The 13000-nt window shown below is 38.0% G+C and overlaps 1 protein-coding gene across 1 annotated transcript in view; it reads left to right on the forward strand.

The window, feature by feature from the left end:
* KLF12 (KLF transcription factor 12) overlaps positions 1-13000 on the forward strand; it is a 409446-nt gene that overhangs the window by 342310 nt on the left and 54136 nt on the right. The window contains exon 6 of the mRNA XM_069467152.1: positions 4570-4632. Coding sequence (XP_069323253.1) covers positions 4570-4632 — 63 coding nt within the window. The remainder of the gene's footprint in view (positions 1-4569; positions 4633-13000) is intronic.

Consider the following 13000-nt stretch of genomic DNA (forward strand, 5'->3'; position numbering starts at 1 on the left):
CTGATTATCTGGATGGAAAGGTTGTGAGGGCAGCTATATTGGAGACTCTTTCAGCTAGGAAGTGAGGATAACTAGGGGAGAGAGGTCACAGAAAAGCGGCCTGAGACCATGTCAACATTTAGAATTGGAAAGAATGAGAGGAGGAGGTTCAAAAAGCAGAAGGAGATGAGGAAAGCCAGAAGAATGTCACTGATGCTGAGTGAAGGGCGCTATTCCAGGATGGAGCAATCCATTTTGTCAATTGCTGCTGAGAATTTGAGGGCTGAGAATTAGCCGTTAGCTTTGACAACATGGAGACTCTTGTGGCTTCATCAGAGGGGTGTAGACACAAACTGGATTGGATTGGATTTTAGCGGAAGTATGGATGTAGCCAAAATTAATTTCTACCTTCTAAAATGTACATGTACGTTATGTATTTAGATAGAAATGCTAATATAAGAGATTTTCATAAACAATTAGAGAACAAAGTATATTACTATGACTGTATTTCTTATAAGCACCCACACACTTAACATTTAGTCCAGTGCCAATTTTAGTCCAAGAAAACCATGAATTCACTTTACATCTACTGATTATAGAATGTTCAATTAGGCTTAAATAAATGCTTAATCTCCCATTAAAGCCCCAAGTACTAATTCATTTTATTGCATCCTCTGGGCTAGGACGGAGGGAATATATATGAGTATGTAAGTGTTGGGTGATAATCTTATATCATCCTCTGTTCAAGTTCCGACTTTGCTCTTCACTAGCTGTGCAATCCTGGCAAGTTAGATAACTCTTCTAAGCCTATATTCTCAAAGATAAAATGTGGACAATAATGACATGAGGATAAATTAAGATGAAATGTCTAAATTATTTAGCATGGTGCCAGGCGTATAGTAAGGGCTGAGTGAATGGGAGTAAATTTGCATGGCTGCATTACTGTCTTGTTCCTGAATGGGGAATAACAGAACACTGTACAATTTAGTGAACAGAAGATAGGTCTTCTAATAAAGAACAGGAAAACGAGATGCCCCAGAGTAAGCCATACCTTATAAACCATAGTTTTTGGTTCATCTTACTCTGTATGTGTTTATTTCTTTTTGTTGTTTCCTCACCTTTAGTAAAGTTGTGTAAGCATAGTAGTAGTTAAGACTGCAGGCTCTATAGAACACACTTGTAATCTCAGTCCCCTGGAATTAGCTGAATATTCCAATTGCATCTTCCCATCCTTTCTAATGCGATCAGCCCTGCTAGTGATAATAGCTAACACGTATTGACTGCTTCCTGAATACTTAGCACTGTTCTAAACATTTTGTAGCTATTAACTGATTTAAACATCACAACCCTAGGAGGTGGGCACCAGTATTACCTCCATTGTACAGATGAGGAAACTGAGGCACAGAGAGGTTAAGTAACTTGCCTGCAGATACACCAGGTAAATGGTGGAGCTGGGATTCAATCCCAAGCAGGCGGTTCACACAGTTTTCACTCTTAACCACTTCATCCTAATTCCACCTGGGGGGATGAGATTGCATTTAAGTTGCCACAGCTTGTCTGTGGTGCAGACTGTAGAGGTGGGCCTAGTATCCTTCCCCAACATTCATTAGTGGTTGATAATCTGTGTTAGGGATCCAGGTTTCACATCCCACCTCCAGCCACCAGGAGGTGACATTCAGATCGGTTCATGACAACATTGAAAAATGGAGCGGTCATATTCCTTTGATTAACTATTTTATAAATATTAGTCATTAAGATACAAGATTTGAGGGTCAGGTTCTTTGGAGTTTGTAGCCAAAGAAGGAAGAGTCATTTTTGTATTAAGACATCTAAAAAGTTTTCACATGCTTAGCAAGAAAGCTAAATTAAGGCCTGTGTTGGATAAAAGTATAAACATGCTCTGTGCTCCAGATGAGTAAGTGTGTATAAATAGAACAATTGGTACACATGACCTTAACGATATAGCTCCCTTGCTTTCTGTGTAATGTAAATCACCAAATGTGAGTATTTCCATCTGACATAAACTGTCAGTCTCAGAAGAACACATTGTGGGATTCAATACATGTTACACAACAACCAAGACTGCCCTTTTCTTCAACATAGTATGTTTTTTCTTTTCTACATCCAGCAGTTAGTACTAAGGCCTGAAACCCTTAGTTACAGAACAAAGTGGCTTAGCAGTACTCAAGCCTGTGTGAGGCTAAGAGAAGAATAATGAACATTCCCTGCAAGCTTCCTGCCCAGATGCAGGTGCAGGAATCAGGAGGCCATGAATAATGCATGACATGCAGATTAGGTGGCGGTTTCTCCTACTGGAGTTTTGACTTTGCTACCTGCCTGGCTGCTATATGTGGAAAGAAGGCAGGAGAAGATGGCAAAAAGTGTCACAGTTTAAAGACAGAGCTCACAAAAATACTGCATATCCTTTTGAAGAAATAAAATTGGGGGGATGTAACTGAAGTATAAGCTTTATGGTCTACTTTATCAGATGAAGTAAGCTCCAGGTTAATTCCCTTTGTGGAAGAAAATAAAGCTTCGCTGATTTACCTTTTTAATTTAAGAAACCTTATAATTATTTGGTCATACACACACAATCAGGAATTCTTTTCCTAAGACTTTCCTAAGTAATTCTTTTTCTAAAACTGCTAAGCCATTATAGGAATTATCCATTTATGGTATTTGATCTATGGATCAATGAAATTTTCCTAAAAGGTATAAATATCTAGAGAATATTGTAATTATGGATTAAACAGACCCACTTTTCTCCATCGATGTATGGAATAAACAGTCTATCATTAAACTTCACCTGATTGAATTATCGTGATGAAATAGTTTCTTTGTACGACTAGGGTTAGAGAGTGGGGAACAAGGTGAATGTTCAAAGGATATAGAGTGGATTAAAGAACTGTGAGTTTTGGGGCTGATTCTTCCTTGAAACTGAATTTAAACAGCTAGGACTGTGATACCCCAGTGAGGATATAGTGATCGGAGGACTTCCTGCATTCCCCTTGGGTCAGGAGGCTTTAACTGGGGAAAAGATTTTTTAGCTCAGTTGTCCATTTTGAGGACATCTCAATTCAAGCAGATAGAAAAAAAGAAAGAAGAAAAGAGGAAAAAAACTAGTCTTGGTACCTTCTGTATAATCCTGATGCATCTTTATTGCATTTTTTTTCCCTCTGCCCAATTTGGGGCACTGGAATATGAGCTGGCTTTCATTTCTAGCTGAGTCTGTCATTTCCGCTGGCCCCAGTTTGGCCGTTTGCCAAGACCAACAGGTGATCCTTGTAGCTGCAAAACAGCAGGAAGTGGGCTGTGCTTGAATGAGACAGTTCACCAGAGGGGCTGTCTGGACTCTCTCCATCTTTCTGCATAATTAACACCCCCTCCCCCATGCCGAGCAGAAAATCTGTGCTGAGCAGCTCAGCTGCAGCAGCCATTGAGAAGCGCTGCGAGGAAAAGAATGTTAATAAGGGATGTTGGAAGAAATAAGCCTTCAGAGTGCAAAGTGCAGCCTGGCTCTGGGTTTGGGGAAAGACTGCAGTTGGCCCTCCGGCAGGGCTGGAACTGTGTCATCTGTTCTGGAATGATTTTCACTTGCTGAGTAACTAAGGCGAGCTGGAGTTCTAATGAACCTTGGAGCTGCTGGGTCTAACTGGACTTGAAGACCAGTTTTAAATCCTCGTTTTCTTTCTTTTGTGTCTTGTGTATAAGAGCAATGTATGAAGCATACAGAGGGAAGATAACACAAGCTGAAAGACAAGTCCTGGCCAAGACAGACCAAAGCAGGAGGGCAGCAGCAAGGAAGCAGGAAGTAGGGCATGTTGTTTTGCCAGTTAGTGACCCACAAGGAGGCGCAGGTGTAGCAGCTAGCCTCTAATTGGAAGAGATTAGCAGTTCCTGCAAGCTGTAAACTATTTTCCGTGGGTGATTCTATCCCTGAAGTAAAGCAGTATGTTCTTCGCCTTTATCTGGTTAAAGTTTTGAATTGACTTTGCCTTCCTCAAAGCCCAGCTGTACAGCATCACCTGCAGAAGGCCTTTCTCCTAGAAGGGGCTGTTCCCCCCTCCTTCTTGCCCCATGCCCGCAGATTCTGTCCCTGGACACTTGGGTAAAGTTGTATTGCTTTCTAAGGTTTTAAATCTGAAAGTTGGCTGAAGGAGTGGGCACTTGGACTGTCTCTTTGTTCCCCCCTTGTGGGAACAGGTACCAAGAGGACTCCTTGAGGGCAGGGCATTATACTTTATATACTTTTACCTACTCTTATACCCAGCAAGGATTAGGTATTCAGCAACTTTTTGTTGGGCTGAATGAGTACATCAGTTAGTAAACACTGGCGATCCTGCTTCTGGGAGTCTTCACAGTGACCATTGTGACACACCCTTGGTATCTTAAAGGTAGTTAAGAAGGAAAAAAGGACTGCAGATTTGCAGGTATGGGAATTTAATTGTGCATCAGTTACTAAGAGGTGATCAAGTTCTGCGGGATTTTAAGCAAATCTAAAAGAGATTATTTATAAAACATGCCATTGTTTTTCATTTGCAATTAGGAATATGCTTTTTCAGTGACTCGGTTACTCTCATCTGCCTACAGGGTACATCCATCCCCAGTATCAAGGGTCCGAGGAAATCGAATGAATAATCAAAAGTTTGCTTGGTGAGTATACAGTCTAAATTATGAGTATTTGTAAATCTTATGGGAAGTTTTAATAGAGTATGCATCAAAATCAAGACAATTATTCCTGCTCCTCTAAAGGAAATACATTTCTCCTAACTGGACCATGCAGTGGCCCTTTCCTCTGGAAAGTTCTAAAAAAAAATATTGATAGAGTTCCCTTGCAGCCAAAACTCTTCACTCACCAAAAACTCTTGAGTACAACATTTTTCCCTAACAGATATGATCTAATTTCTGAGGATTAGCAACTGTTACCCTTTTAAAGAATGTTTTCTTTTTTTCCAAAGATACTGACCCAGATTTTTCTCAGGTACCAACTTCAACTTCTCATGAAAATTTTCACAATGAATTAATCTGTTATGTTAACTTTGGTGATTACTATTTCAATGATGTTTTTTTCCTGGCCTTAGTGTTAAATACCCAGGGTTTTCTTTGTTTTGTTTTGTTTTGTTTTGTTTTTTAATTTGGGGAATACTAAGATCTTCTTTAGCTGACTAGTTCTTGAACAAAATCATAGAAGGAACTTAGCAGAAACAACTTGAAAAGTTATTTCAACCATAAAACATTGATTATTGGTTCTTCAGAGAGGCAACTTAAATGTTTCACAACTGTTTCATGTGAAACAAAAAATAAATTAATGTAGGTTCAAAATTTGTTTACATGACTCCATTCCATAAAATAAATCTTTCGACACATAATGTATCATTAAAAAAAGAAAGAAGAGAAAAGAAAGATACAAAAAAGAAAGAAATAGAACTGTGGCTGTATTTTTTCAAAGATGAATGGAAATTCGCAGATCTACATTTTACTTTATTGAATTGTACTTAGAATGGGATTTTGATTAAAAACTATGGCGTTGTTTTTTTTTTTTTTTTTAAGTATGGGAAGATGATTACCAAAGATTGAGCTTCCAAATTAATTTTATTCCTAAATCAGGATTATTTTTAGACACAAAATAATGACACTTTGAATTTGAATAGTGCCTAATCAGCTTGCCTCCCTTTCCCCTTTAAATCTAATTAACCCTCACAATAGCTTGGTGATGTTGTTAAATATTATGCTTTTCTTCTTCACAGAGGGGAAATGGAGCGCAGAGGACACAGTCATTTGCTTACACACTGCCTAAAAGCTGGGGCATCATTCCTGCTCTCTCACAATTGCTAAAGCATATTATCTCCTGGCAAACTGAGAAAGCTAAGGGAATAATACGCTGATGGTCATTACATAAAAGGAAAGGAAGAGATCAGGTCCATTCTTGACTGCGTGGAATTTATATTCCTCTCAGTACAAGGCACGTTGTACTAAAGAAACTTCATTGCCTATGGAGAATGTGAGATGCTCAAAGGACCAACCTGAGCTAATGGAGAAAGTACAGAATTGTCAGTTATGAGATCCAGTCTCTACAACTTAGTTCTCAATGGCTAAATGTGAAACACTGAGTAAATAACACATTTTTCTTGACTTTTTTCCTTTCTAGAGTTTTGGAATCATGATAACTTGTTCCTACATAATTCATATAGCATGTTATTTGGTCAGTAAGTTTAAACTACTTTTATCTCCAGAGAAGTAACCCATGAAAGACAAAAATGATTTTTTCTACTAGCCTTGAGAAAATTCAACTTTTATTTATTCAGCAGCATTTATTTACAGTCCCAGGCACTGTAAAAAGCAGTATATTAGAAAGATAAATAAAACATGGTTTCCATCCTCAAGGGGCTAACTGTCTTGTAGGAGACATTTATGTGTGTGTGTATGACATCACACACACACACACACACGCTTGTATATTTTATATGATAGCACACAGATATGCCTATAATATATAATACAAAGTGGATAATGGTTTAAGGAGATATATTTGTAGTATAATGTTCAGAAGGAGAAGTTATATTTAAGACCAGTTTGAGAGTGGGCAGTAGAGAAGAGAGAAAATATAAAGGAAGGAAGAAGGCTGTCAGAAAATCCATCTCAGAGAAGAAAGCTTTGAGTAAAGACTTCGAATTAGTAGGAAAAGCAGAGTTGAACTGATGCTTCCTTTATGGATTGAAGCACACCTACAAAAACCTGGAGACATTTCTAAATTGACTGTAGTTAGGCACATACATAGATTTAATACATGTACTTTATTTGGTCATGAGCTAGCTAAAATTTCTATGATATATGCTACCTTGAATCTTCCTTTAGTAAATACTGTGAGACTGGTATATGGAAATAAATCACCCAGCTAGGGAGAAGCCCCATGAATCACCCAGCATCTACTTCTAGTGAAGTGATAAATACCTGTTATTTCTTTGTGAAATATTGGCTCTGAAAATTCAGAAAATTTAAATACTCATGCTAGCAATGACAAGGAAGAGAAAGTGATAGTTGCTGTCCCCCAACTAGAAGTTGGGGATAATTTATAGGATTAGATGTCAAGTTCGACATTAGTTTGGCTCTGGCTTGAGTTAGATCCGCAAATGCTATATGTGAGAATTAGGAACAGTGATCTTGTGAAGTTGGCTTAGCAAATACTCCAGTCAGTTAAAAAATATTGTTCATCAAATAAGCAAATAAAGTTCAATAAAAGGTGAAAAGACTTGATCTTAAACTACAAGGTATGCATAGGTAATGCATGACAGTTTTGTAGGATTGTGCAAGTCTGTGGCTGTGGTTGAGCTACCAAACCAGTGTTTATTATTGAGTGAAAATGGTTTCAAATTTTAAGTAGCATTTTTCTTTGCATAATGTTGATATGAAAGGTGACATCCGTTGGCCTCATTCATGTGGCAGTATTTCCTCTGGAGCTGAAGAAATGTGTGGAAAAGAATGTCTGTTCAAGGCAAACAAAATCTGCTGGAACTGAAAGAAAGTGTGATAACAATGTTCATATCACACACAGGGAGGAGATGAGAACACCCAGGCATAATGACAGGTGTTAGGATGGAGCCAGGTTTGCTATAACTAACTATCTGCTAACTCCGAGGGATTAAAGAATGGCAATAAGAACTTCTTGCAGGATGTGGTAGCACTCCAGTAATGAATATCAGATCATTATACAACTTATTTAATATTGAATTAATGAAAGGTAGCAAGCCAGGCCACACGAAAACTCTGTCCATCAGAATGTCTCTCCCCTCGGTGCCACCACTCTATGGGAATATTTGCAGATTTGAGGATCGATGAAGCCTTTGGGGTTCAGCCATGTGAATTCCATTCTCTGTTTCATGCATCAGATCTCTCCTCTTTCCTTCACCATTGCCTTCCTTTGTCCAATAATTATTGTAGGGGAGGGGAAATCTCTTTGCCTTTTACCCACCTTAAAATTATTGGCTGGTCCTATGAATTAAATTGACAAAAGACAGATTAACAAGGGAAAATGAACAGAAGTTTAGTGACATGTGCATCTGCATACACATGGGACCACCCAGAGTGGAGTTACTCAAACGGGTTGTTAGAGTTGGACCTATATGGCATCTTCACAAAAGAACAGTAATTTTTTAAAGAAATGACCAGACTAAGGAAAAAGACTCTTGAGCTTTTAGGGGAAGCAAATTATGGGAAGATAAATTTGTGGGAGAAATAATGCGAGATAAGGGCTGGTTAGTAAGATTTGTTATGCAGATTCCTCTGGTGCCCTCTCTGGGTTTATAAGGAGTGTTGTCCCCAGTGGTTGAGAATTGTCCCATCCTTCCTGATAGAAAGGGGGAGAGCAGAGAGGTTTTCTTGTGTCTACTTCTTTTCATGTGCCTTCAGCTCATAATCTTATGCCAAACTGGCGTATTTCAGAGTGGCAGATTCGGCTACCTTTCACTTTATAAACCTTTTTTTTTTTTTTTTTTTTTTTTTAAGAGAATTTGCCACTCTTCTTTGCATACAATAACGCCTGCAGGGCAGCGGGGGCGGAGGCGCGGGAACATTTTTCTCCATTTGGGGCAACCCTCCTTATTTAGGGAGTTGAATGGAAAAACAAACTTTTATTCTTCACAGATCTTTTTATTTAAGCCATTGTATTGTGATACCAAACCCCAGAAGAGTGACTGTTTCCAAGTCATACTCAGCTGTTTTGTTCTCAAGAGGTAACAGAAATCTGGAAATTATGTGTAGATTGAAACAAGACAGGGCGGGGTTCTATGAGGAATATCTGTGAACTGAACATTGAAGTTGACTTAAAGGTCCAAAAGTTTCCAAGATCCCTGTTAGTGTTCCGAAGACATATGCGTTTGAATAGGCTTATCTTCAGATTTCATGCTTTCCTCTCTCCTCCCTACTTTTTGCTCCACTCTGGTTCATTTTTAAAACTTTAAAGGGCTTTGGCATATGTTGTTGTTTGATGTTGGTGATGGTGGTTGTGGTATGGACCCAAAACATCCACCAACGGCTGTTATGTAACAGTGGTAATGGATGTCACATAACGGAAACTTTTATGGATTATTTATTTAATAGCACAGAAAATAAAGCACTATTAATAGCAGTCGTCATCAGCAAAATAGAAGTAATTTTCTCTAAACAATTGTATGCTGCCACCACCAGTTTCAATTATGATTTATTTCTTACCAGCATGCCTAAGATTTTATGTAGCCATATACACAAAAAAGCTGCAGTGTTAATGGAGTCTCTATGCAAATTATGATGCATTCTGGGTGTGAATCACATTTCCCACTTGGCTGTGAAAAAGTTCTGTGTCACAAATTTTTGTGGAGGGCAGGAAGAGCCTTTTCACACTTCAGCGTTTTTGTGTCAGATATATACAGTGCTGCAATGAACTTAAACACTTACATGTGTACAGTTGCAAATGTTAGACATGACTTCATGGAGTCTTTTTGAGAGACATAACTCAGAGGGTCTTTATCATAAAACTAAGAACATTCCTTCCTGTTTAAACCTTTTTCCTTAGTAGAGGAAGGCACTGAAGTTGTTGATATTGGAAACCTCTCAGAAAGCTGGTGTAGAAGCAGCCCTTTAAGGAGGGACAGAGTGTTTCCATCTTATGGACTTCAGAGCTATAGAGGACACGTAAGCATCATCAAGTTCAGCTGAACTTCCTCACTTTATAAATGTAGAAATCGAGGCCCAAGGACAAAAATGTTATTTTTTTATGCCCAGGTTATGCCAAACGTGGGCATAAATCCAAGCTCCGTGCACCTGTCCAGTAGTCCTGCCATGTGGCAGTTGTCTACCTGTGTGGAGAACAAGAGAAATGCTAAAGATTAAATAAGATGAATGTTTAATTCATTAAGAGCTAAGCAGAAGGAAATTTGCCTGGGAAATTCCCATTAGATTGATGTGATGGGAGAGCAAGGAGAAACAGAGGCTTAATGAAGACATCGCTGCTCACACCAATATGTGGCACTTACTCCCTGCCAAAGTATGTACTCATCATCTTGTGGATCCTTGCATGCTCATTATTTATAGACAATATTGATCACGTTATGTTAATTACCGAAGTATTCCACCACCGTGCTTCTTGACTTACAGAGCAAAAATTATGATATCATGTGTGGACTCTAATATGTGAAAATTCCAGTTCCCAGAATGCCTGGCCTTCATGGGTTTTTACATCCATAAGTGTTGACAAATAACAGGAGGTTGACTGTAGGTTTGGTTTGGAAGCATTCTCTCTCCAATGTTTGATAACAGGTTTGGAATAACGTGGTTGATATAATCATGAACGTGTTTGCAAGTTCTCTGTGTATGTACTGAATTTAAATAAAAAAAAAAAAAAATTTGCTTCCAGGGTGTATGTGATGCTACATTTTAAATCCTTCCAAAATTACATCTTCTCCTTATGTTATAATGTAGTGGCAATTATTAAGCCCTTAATTAGTTCAATTACCTCCTCAAATTTAGCTTGATGACAACAATGTATACTTTAAACTTGTATCCCATCTTCCAAAGTGACCTTATTAAAAAATTTGGTCTCTTTTTTAAAAATTCTCTATTACCACCAATTTCAGCAAGAAATCATTATGAAAATGGTTTACATTCCTGTTGGTATCAGCTGATTTTGTGTCTAGTATTGTTTTAGTCACAATAAAGATGATTTGGGGGAAAAAATTAAAGTATGTTATTTTCTGTAATTATAGGAGAATTTGAGCTATAAGATCATGCTGAGCCATAAAGGTCACCATTTCTGAGACATTTTTCTATGAAAAGACCATGAGTATTTTGTCTTTTCCAACCTGCGGCTCAGAACTATATTAGTATCATACTGAAAACCTGATATATGAACCTATAGGACATGTCAGTATACTCTTTGTTGATTTCTGACATCTTCCCATCACTGTAGCCAGGTATGGTATTCTCATATCATAAAACATCTGTGTCATATTGATTATAGCATGACCAAGAGATACTGTTCACAATTCAAAACTATGTATTTGTAATTCTGGGATTCATAGCATATTTTTCACATAATCAGGTTGGTCTTATACAGAGAAGGAAATTTAAAATTTGCACAATCTGAAATCATCATTTACTCTGGAAAAGCTAAACTACTGATCCTTATAGTTTTAAATTATGTAATGTGAGTTCTCCATTGCAAATCCCTCCCTGTTAAACACGTAGAACTTTAAAATAATGGTCATGTTGTAATGCAACATGAAGAAGAAGGGGATGAGGGGAGTCATGAATCACTAATGCAGAGAAAACCTGTGTCCCAATATGAAAAAATATATGTATCTGTGATAGCACCACCATTAGTCATGTTATAATGAACATATCAACTTAAAATGAAGAAAGATCTTATTTTATATATATCTAGAAGACACCACATTCTTTCTTAGTCTTTCATAAGATTTTTCAGTGGATATATTTGGGTTACAACAATTGGCTATCAATTATAAGCCATAGCTGTCTTCTAAATATGTATTTGAAAGAATAATGACTAAAGTTGGAACCCAATCAGAAATCCTAATGTGCTCATGAATATGCTGGGAATACTGCTCAGGATAATAAATCTTAAGGGGTTCCCTGCAAGAATGCTCCATGTGCCAGCAGTTTTGTTCTGGGTTTCATCTGTTGGTTATATTTGCAATGTCATCTTTCTAGCCACGGAGATTTCTCTGTATTCACATGGACGGTGAACTAGCAATTCTAAAATCAAATATATTCTCACTTTACTATGATTTTTCTCAGCTGACCACTAGATTTTCATAAAGTTTCTTAGTAATTTCTTTAAAACTGGCTATTTGTTATAATACATTTCTAGATATAGTATTAGATTTACCTAAGGTAAGACCAATATCCTGATAATTAATATATTTTTTTTAATCTGTTTTAAATGAGTAATAGTATGTAATGTATTTATCAAAAAAATATAAGCCAACTCAGTATCACCCAGGTTTTGGTAACAGCTGTTTCACATAAGTCCGCAGCAAATAAGTAGGTGGAGAGCTGAGGACCCTCCTAGAATCCACTGTCTACCTGTAGTCGTGATCCCTGCCCACATTTGTATTTGGTTAGTCTTCTGTATCAGATGGGGCTCTTTTGTTGGAAATAATGGAAACTAACTGGATCTGGCTGTCCTAAGTGAAAGGTAATTTTTCAGAAAAATGTGAGGCAGGTTATAGAGCAAGGGAAAAGCCAGAGGAGCTGGACCTCAGAAAACACAGGAACCAGGACAGCACCCAGGGTGTAGGAGCAAGATTTAATAAGCGGGTCCAGGCCTGGAGTGAGTCAGCTCCAGCTCCTGTATGTCACCTCCTCTAAGTCACAGTAGAGGAAGCTGGAGCACAGATTGGCCCCCACCTGGGTCAGGTGCCCAGCTCTTGGCCAAAGGAGGGAGAGTGCCTTGGTTAACAACCCTGCTAAGACCCCACAAGGAGGGACTAGTTTCCCAAAGGAAAAAGAGGTGTTAGCACTAAAAAAATGGCGGGAAAGGTTACTCTTCATAAATGAACACCGTCACTTACCCTGCTATTAAACTAGAACTCGTTGCTGTCATTAAGGGTAGTAGCTTTTCCAGAACTGTAATATTTTCCCTTTGAAGCCATACTTTCTTATATTTTGGATGATGAGGGCACTCTATCATTAATAACTAAAATAAGTGGCTTCTCTTAGGGCTTACTCTTGGATATTGAACAGCAAAAACACAAGAAGGATATTTAGTCAAAATAGGCTCCATTCTCCTTGAAACTTAGGAGTGTTTGATCCTAATCAACTTGAACCTTCATGTCTCTAAAAATCCTACTTTGAATCACATATTTAAAAATGCAGCCATTAAAGCCAAACATACATAGTTACTGAGATGAGGTATATAAAACAGGCAGAAAACAGAGGAACCTCCTGTGAAATACATAAAGCTTATGTCTACAAGCTTGGGTTCTGGTATAAATCTGTCACTTACAGTAAATTTTTCTTTATGGCTCTT

The sequence above is a fragment of the Eulemur rufifrons genome, chromosome 4 (genome assembly GCF_041146395.1).
Source record: "Eulemur rufifrons isolate Redbay chromosome 4, OSU_ERuf_1, whole genome shotgun sequence".
Classification (NCBI taxonomy): Eukaryota; Metazoa; Chordata; class Mammalia; order Primates; family Lemuridae; genus Eulemur; species Eulemur rufifrons.